Below are 8780 nucleotides of genomic sequence, written 5' to 3'. Positions count from 1 at the left end.
AAAGGCTTTCGGCGGAATTTCTTTTTCCCCTCACTTTAGTGTTATATATATATGCTATCTACATATTATTATTTCTGGTTTTTCAGAGGAAACTAGAGATATGCTTTTGTTCATCATTTTTGTTGTAAAAAGGAAACAGTAAACTTATCAGTCAAAAAAACTATCATTTTGAGTTAAAATTGTGGTAATGAAAAAATTACATTGATAATAAATAACTTTATTATAATAAAACAGCAATAAATAATTTTACAAAAACATTATCATTTCATAATGTTTTTGAAAGAGCAGACATGTTTTTGTTCAGGTGTTTCAGCAGTTGAAACTCTCAGTATATTAAAACACGACCTGTATCCTGCCATCGTGGTCCTGTATGACGTCACGCTGCTTCCTCATATGCCTCTGCAGCATCACATAGTCCACCTCCAAGTTCTCCACGTTCTCTCTGTTCTCTGACAACATCTGGAATATTACAAATTATGAAAATATATTTTTTTTAATATAAACTAGCTTTTACCCGCGACTCCGTCTGCGCGGAATGAAAAATAGAAAACGGGGTAAAAATTATCCTATGTCCTTTTCCTGGTTCTAAACTACCTGCCCACCAATTTTCAGCTAAATCAGTTCTACCGATCTTGAGTTATAAATAGTGTAACTAACACGACTTTCTTTTATATACCTACTAGCTTTTACCCGCGACTCCGTCCGCGCGGAATAAAAAAAAATGCACTCAAGATAAAAAAGTTCCTATGTCCTTCTCCTAGTTCTAAGCTACCTCCCCATCAATTTTCAGCTAAATCAGTTCGACCGATCTTGAGTTATAAATAGTGTAACTAACACGACTTTCTTTTATATATATAGATATATTTCAAACCCACGACCTCAAGGTCATCAGTCTGTAAACCAATGCTCTATTAACATTTCACACCAGCCTATCCAGTTTTTAAACACACAAACAAATTTTCATAGTTACTGCACGTCTTACCAAAGCTCTATAGCTTGATCTCTCTAATTTGTTGAAAGAGAGTGAGAAGAAGTGACAGTAAGAGGTCAAGGTGAACAGAGATGAAAAAACATAGGTAATGAATTCCAACTGTCTTAACATCTACATATCCATTTATTCCGTCCCTTTTTAGCCGACTTCAAAAAGAAGGAGGTTATCAATTCGACTGTTTTTTTTATGTGTTACCTCGGAACTCCGCCCCTGGTGGTCCGATTTTGATAAAAATGATTTTAATCGAAAGGAAGTGCTTGCAGATGGGTCTCATTTTTTTTTTTTTTTTTAATAAATAGAAGACTAGTAGATTTTTCTTAGATAAGAACAGGGATAGCAATAGTGTTAGTATACAAAAGTTATGTGTGTACGTGTGTGTCTCACCGTGTACCCGCCGCCGCCATCTCCTATGTAACTCTGTGTCAACACGCGGTACGTCTTGTTGACGTCTAGCGGCAGATAACGCGGTATGTCGCACTCTATACAGCGGATGTGCGCGGATTTCACTCGAGAACCCGCCTCCGATGACGCGTTGTATACTACACGCATACCTATATACAATTAGAACACCCCAGTTTAAATGAGAGGTTAAATTATTCATTACTAGCTGTAGACCGCGAGTCTGTCCGCGCGACATTAAAAAAATCTTAAAAAAATAGCCTATATGCTCTTCCAGACTATGTTCTACATGTGTGCCGAATTTCTTTAAGATTCGTTGAGCCGTTCCGGAGATACCTTCAGACACACATCCATCCATCCATTCATTTAAACTTTCACATCTTACTAATATTATAAATGCGAATGTTTAGATGGATGGATGTTTGTTTGAATGTATTTCTGGAACAGCTGCATGCATTTCGATGAAATTTGGCATATAAGTTGTGCATAGGCTGGAAGAACACATAGGTAATTTAGTTTTAAGACAATTACGTTTTTATTTATGCCGCTCGGACGAAGTCGATTAGGAAGAGTACGATTTATCTGGGGACCGTTCAGCTCATGTTTCCTTACCAGCGACTTGCAACATTCTACGGCTGTAAAAAGAGCCAGGCGTCTGCGCAGTGCCGACAGAGAACTCCAGAGCATCCAGCAAGTATTGACCCTTCAGATCGTACACCTGTACGTAGTTCTCAAACGGTATCGCCATCAGCAGCGCTTCAGTTGTTACTTCTGTACATAAATCGGATTATGTGCTATTCTGTTAGTATGTAAGAAAATATAAATTATTTTTTACATAAAGTTTTCAGTAAAAAAGCTCACCTCCAGGATTAATCTGCATTCTTAGTCCTCCTGCATTGGCCATACAAACATGTGCCTCGTTCCAAGCGCCACTTTTCGCTCGATCCATTACCTAATATAGATTTTTTTTGTTTACCAATTATAATCATACTAATAAAATTATAAATGTGAATGTTTGGATGGATGGATGAATGTTTGTTTGAAGGTATCTTCAGAACGGCTTATTGGAATTCGATGAAATTTGGCATACATGTAGAACATAGTCTGGAAGAACACATAGCCTACTTATTAAGTGCTTCTTTAATTCTGTGCTGACGAAGTCGCAGGCGACAGCTAGTTTGGGAATAGACGCTTTTGTTTATGTTAAATTATGAAACCAAAAACAATAATACAAATAACGCTAACAATGATAAAAAATCAATTACATGAATGACGATTGAATGATATTGCCGGAGAACCAATCCAAATCAGACATCCAGCAGTGGACAGACTGAACGTTTTACTGAACGAATGAATGAATATGACCTGTTCTAGCAGTCCGTCACATGCCCAGTTGCCGAGGTTGCACTCCGCACTGTAGCAGGACCTCGTGAGTGTAACATGCGTCCTGCCTAACACTTCCTTGCCCACCGCGTCTACCACCTCTCGCCATGGCTCCAACTCCTCCAGCATCAGAGGATCTTTACAGAGAAATTGTTATCATATAATCTTACTAATATTATAAATGCGAAAGTTTAGATGGATGGATGGATTGATGAACGTTTGTTTGAAGGTATCTCCGAAACGGCTGAACAGATCTTGACGAAATTTGGCACATGTGTAGAACATATTCTGGAAGAACACATAGGCTACTAATTAAGTTTTTTTTTAATTCTGCGTGGACGGAGTTGCTAGTAAATATATAAAATATGAGCATAAACTGTAAAATACACATATATTCATTTAAAGACAGTTTATACCCACCTTGAACAATAGAGGAACCCAAGAAGACGGGCTGACCTTCCCATCTTTCTATGATGCCTTCGTTATTAATAAATAACTTTATGTTGCCCAGATATCGCGTATAGCAATGTGCTTGTACTACGAGGATCTAAAAAAATTTAGAGTATTAAAATAATCAACCTGCGTGTTTTTTCATAGTTTGAAATTGAAACTCTTTAAGACTACTTACTCTATGACCATCAGTTCTCTTTACAACAGTGGGGTATTCCCCCATCGGCCGCGTGCCATCAGGAGCTTCGCCGTTATACAGCAAAGAGTGGGAATGTCCGCCTACTATAATGTCCACTGTTGGGGATACGCGCTCTGCCAAGAATCTGTTCACAAGGATCTATTTTAACTAATTAAAATTGAAATCCACGTCAGTATACTAATAGCAATTACAATCGACAGAAGTTCTATAACGAAATTCCTAGTAATTATTATAATAACCTAAACTATTCCCATTTTATTTTACGTTAAAATTGTTGAATGTGTAGTTTTTGGTTTACTTCGTGCTAAAATCCACGAAGGCAGTTAAGCTCTCATCCCAAACCACAATTCTAGATGCACCAAAGGTGTCAAGCTGTTCCTCAAATATCAATCCCAGATCCACTAAATGTGTATCGCCCCTTCACCAACGGAGAAATTGTTCAACACCGACCGCATACTGACTACTTACAGGTCGCTTTCATATCCGACGTGAGACAACAATATTATGACGTCAACGCCCTGCGCGGTCAGCTCGGCAGCTTCACGGTTCACCGCTGTCAGCTCGTCCTCCATTATCACTCTACCTATGGGCGCAGAAAACTGAAACAATTGGAGAAAAATCCGGTTAAACTACATCGAAGGTAACGTTTATAAGGCCTTTCGTACACAAGGCGACGTAAATCTTCGGAAACCAGAAATTTAAGTCACTAAATGATTTATACAATACAATGTCAGAGGTTCGTACACAGCACAGCACAGCAGCGTTGCCGATATTTCTATCTGTCATCGTCAAGATAGTCACTCGTAACCTGTTTGTCATACCTATGTAATCTCTGCCTACCTTCTCTAAATTACATACGTGTTAAATTTATTACAGTTGCAGTGTACTTACTTGTCGTAATAACACGCCGATGATTCCAATCTTCCTTCCCCTCCGCTCCACCACGATATGATTCTTTACATACTTCCCTAATTCAGGTTCAAATGTAGTGTTAACATTAGCACCCAGCATTGGTGAGTTTAGTCTTTCGAGATATGGCAGTAAACCTTCTACTCCGTGATCAAACTCGTGGTTACCAAGGACCTGGATAGAATATTACTATTGAATTTCAAATAATAGGATATTTCAAAGATCAGTCTATAAAAAATTTGAAATACTTCCCGTGCCTAAAATAGAACCACAAATCTTAGTAAATTTTTGTATTTATGTGCGCAAGGTCGCGTTTGTTCAGGGTAAGCTCCTATATTTTTTTTTAATTCTGCGCTGACGAAGTCACGGGCAATCGCTAGTAAATAAATAAAATCAAACTATACAAACATGAGCATCATGGTCGAGCATATTCATGAAGTGTTGGGTGACATTCCATCGCAAGAAGTTATACCAGATGGTGCCCTGGAAAGTGTCTCCTGCATTCAGGAGTAGCGAATCGGGCTCCGCCTCCTGCAGCTGCTTAACGGCGGTGTACAGCCGCGCGAAGCCCCCGATGCAAGTCTCATCTGGGTTGCAGATACCTCCGGTCGGACTTATCTCGTCGAAGCTGAAAATAGTCATCTGTTAAACTTTGAGATTCTTAAACCTAACACAAAACACTAGTTCAGAAAAAGAAAAATAATTAAATCAAGACTTACTGTGCATGAAAGTCATTGTAATGTATGATGTTTAATTCATACAAGCCCGTGTTTTGTCCATACACGAGCGAGAGTAGGGTAAAAAGATACAGCCACTTCACCATCACTGACGGACTCCGCGGAGCCCTGGTCCACACTGCAGTACCGTGATAGACTTAGAAGATATGGTAGATAAAGTATTAGACCAATAAACACTTACCTATAAACCAGGGCTGCATAAACTCGCGCGACTTTTTTTCATTCCTTTACAAACATAGGTAGAAATTCCAGAAAATAATATTTTTCTTGCCTTCCACTTAACTAAATGTTAAGTGTAACATTATTGGTTAGTTTATGTAATCGGTGGCTTTTATTCAATACTAGCTTTTACCCGCGACTCCGTCCGCGCGGAATATAAAATAGAAAACGGGGTAAAAATTATCCTATGTCCGTTTCCTGGTTCTAAGCTACCTGCCCACCAATTTTCAGTCAAATCGATTCAGCCGTTCTTGAGTTATAAATAGTGTAACTAACACAACTTTCTTTTATATATATAGATTATTCATTTTTTATTATTAACTAGCTTTTACCCGTGACTCCGTCCGCGCGGAATAAAAAATAGAAAAAATTATCCTATGTCCGTTTCCTGGTTCTAAGCTACTTCCCCATCAATTTTCAGCTAAATCAGTTCGACCGTTCTTGAGTTATAAATAGTGTAACTAACACGACTTTATTTTATATATATAGATTTTGGGGCCAAGACATTATTTGGTTTGAACAGCCCTGCTATAGATAATTGATTCTGTATTAAATGATAAATTAGATAAGGAAAGCCTTAAAAATACTTAATCTTTGTATTTCAAATCTTCGCAAAAAACTGTATAGTGTAATTTTAGATCAAGGTAACAATTTCAATTTAGTCAAGTTCTAGACATAATCACCCAGAATTTTTGTTAAAATGAATAGGCTAATATGATATTAGCCTATTTTTTTTTGTCGAAATGTGATCAAATTAATAATATATAGTCGCCCTTGGATAGGCGAGAAACTCGAATTACTTTACGAAACTTATATGAGCGAGGAAAATATCGCGATGCCTTTTCTTACGAGGTTTAGGCGATCTGCTCCCGGTGAAGCTGCAAATGACTCTTCAAGGCCAACAGTGACTACTCAGTCACAAAAAAAGTACGATCCCTTGGACTCTCGCATACTCGACTGTTGTCATATCAAAATATTAATCGAACCGATTATTATTACGAGACGAAATTTATTTCATTTTATCTTGGAACATTCAATTTGTTATCAACAAACTTAGAGTTGTTATTCGATGTTATGTGGATTAATATAATATAAATTGTCAAAATTTTTATCTTATATAAAAACGTTATCGTCCGATTAAGATATAATAAACAGATAAAAAATAAGGAAATAAGAAAGCGTTAGTTAAGAAATCGATAGCAATATTGATAATGAAATTCCCTCATCTTCCCAAAATGTAAAAATTAGCCGATAATGTGTACAATTAATGCCTTTCTTTCGAGTACCCTGGGCAGTCGACTAACCATGCCCCACCCTAACGCCGGCACTGGGTATATTATAGGCTTTTTTCTTTTTTTTCAATTCCGGAGTGACGAAGGACGACGTCACGGTTGTCCGCTAGTACTACGAGGGGAGGTCCAAAAGTTCGCGGAATGGAGGGGATGGAGTGGGGATAGGGTAGCTCGCTTAGTGTCATACTAATTGGGCACTCATAATTAGTATATATATAACATTTCAACCCTATAGTGCCATTCGTTTACGAGTACTCGCCTGCTGAACAAGTCAATCCGGAAGCAAACTGCAACTATGGAGAAAATTGAACATCGCGCTGTGATAAAATTCCTTACCAAGCAAGGAAAAAACGTTCAAACCATTTTAAATGAAATGGAAGCCGTTTATGGAGATCAGTGCCCTGGTAAAACAATGGTTTATAAGTGGCATGGTCTTTTTAAACATGGTCGAGATTCAATTGAAGACGACTCTCGCTCTGGGCGGCCAGCTGACGCCACCACATCAGACATCGTCGAAAAAGTCGAAAAACTTGTACTCGAAGACACACGTTTGAAGAAGAAACAATTATCTGCATTTGTTGGAGTATCAGATACAACTATTTTGCGTATCCTGCACGACCACCTGGGCATGACAAAAGTCAGTGCAAGATGGGTGCCGAGAATGCTCACGCCTTCAAAAAAAACAGCAGCGCGTCGACGCGTCTAAGCACTTTTTGGAGTTGTGTGGAGACGAGCCCGTGCAGATTTTGGAGCGGATTGTTACTGGAGATGAAACATGGGTTCATCACTTTGAACCTGAGTCCAAACAGGAGTCCATGCAATGGCACAAAAAGGGTACACCACCTCCCAAAAAATTCAAGGTGTCAGAATCGGCGGGAAAGTTGATGGCCACTGTTTTTTGGGATTGTAAGGGAATATTACTCATTGATTATAAAGAAAAAGGTACCACTATAACCGGAGAATACTACGCACTCATATTAGAAAAGTTAAAGGAGTCAATTAAAGAAAAACGTCGAGGAAAATTGGCCAAGGGTGTGTTGCTTTTGCAAGACAACGCGCCGGTTCACAAGAGCCGAGTTGCCATGGCTGCTCTGCACACACATGGGTTCGAACCACTTGTTCACCCACCCTACAGTCCAGACCTGGCTCCTAGCGATTTTTATTTATTTCCAAATTTAAAAAAAGAGCTAAGGGGAAGGAAATTTTCCGACGATAATGAAGTGAAGGAGGCAATTTCGGCCCATTTTGAGGCCAAAGACAAAAAATATTTTTTCGATGGTTTAGAAAAATTAATTCATAGATCGAATAAATGTATTAGACTTAAGGGTGATTATATTGAAAAGGAAAAATAAATTTATTGTTATATTTCATTGACAACCCTTTCATTCCGCGAACTTTTGGACCTCCCCTCGTACATAATAGTAGGAAATAAAATTTGAAAATTGAAAACTGGAAAGAATCATGATGATAAAAGAAAGTCGTGTTAGTTACACTATTTATAACTCAAGAACGGCTGAATCGATTTGACTGAAAATTGGTGGGCAGGTAGCTTAGAACCAGGAAACGGACATAGGATAATTTTTACCCCGTTTTCTATTTTTTATTCCGCGCGGACGGAGTCGCGGGTAAAAGCTAGTTTCATATACTAATAGACATCGGGAGTTATCATGTATTAAAAAAATGTAGCGATATAATTTCTAAACGTTTATTATTTGCAACAATAAGAATTAAGACATTTTTAATAAATTACAGACTGTATTTAAAAATAAACAAATGCATTTATTATATATGATCGTTATAAAATAGTCACATGACGTCACAATATTGTATCCTTAGGTTTCATGTTATACAGCACGCGCAGTAATCTATCCCGTCATTAGTAAACATCAGTATCAATATTTTCGCGGGGGCATAGGAAGGGGAAATATCTCTCTTTATGTGTGTCCCTTCCTCTGTTAATTAAAAGTAGGTAACGCATCTGCAATTGCATATATCTATGGGCAGAGGTCATTTCGCTATTTGAGTGAATTGAGGTTTAAAAAATTAACTTTTTCAAAGGCTGTTTAACCCCAATGTATATAGTTACAATACAAACATACTAAGCGTTTTCTACGGTATTTTTTTAAATAAAGACATTTACAAATAAAAGTAGTGCTACTACTAAAATAAACTACACATCTAAATATCTCGTTAAATCAAAG

General features: G+C 37.8%; 1 protein-coding gene across 1 annotated transcript; it reads right to left on the bottom strand.

Moving 5' to 3' along the window:
- Positions 1-290: 290 nt before the first annotated feature.
- On the bottom strand, positions 291-5223 carry LOC106714536 (apyrase-like). Its single transcript, XM_045683211.1, has 11 exons — positions 5051-5223; positions 4740-4959; positions 4314-4505; positions 3891-4021; positions 3402-3546; positions 3194-3320; positions 2756-2910; positions 2252-2342; positions 2003-2161; positions 1376-1542; positions 291-459 (listed from the first exon to the last, which is right to left on the bottom strand). Exons 1-11 carry the CDS (start codon positions 5152-5154, stop codon positions 334-336), a joined length of 1617 nt encoding a protein of 538 aa, XP_045539167.1. The 5' UTR covers positions 5155-5223; the 3' UTR covers positions 291-333.
- Between the last annotated feature and the right edge of the window lie 3557 nt (positions 5224-8780).

The sequence above is a fragment of the Papilio machaon genome, chromosome 21 (genome assembly GCF_912999745.1).
Source record: "Papilio machaon chromosome 21, ilPapMach1.1, whole genome shotgun sequence".
NCBI classification, from domain to species: domain Eukaryota; kingdom Metazoa; phylum Arthropoda; class Insecta; order Lepidoptera; family Papilionidae; genus Papilio; species Papilio machaon.
The sequence above is the reverse complement of the archived record's forward strand: the minus strand, read 5'-3'. Positions and strand labels throughout refer to the sequence as shown.

Excerpts from the sequence above, each read along its gene's own strand:
- LOC106714536 (XM_045683211.1), bottom strand. The coding sequence starts at position 5,154 with ATGGTGAAGTGGCTGTATCTTTTTACCCTACTCTCGCTCGTGTATGGA. Across the intron at positions 3,547-3,890 it reads GTCGGATATGAAAGCGACCT|ATTCTTGGCAGAGCGCGTAT; the intron begins GTAAGTAGTCAG and ends CCTTGTGAACAG. Across the intron at positions 460-1,375 it reads ATGGCGGCGGCGGGTACACG|ATGTTGTCAGAGAACAGAGA; the intron begins GTGAGACACACA and ends GTAATATTCCAG.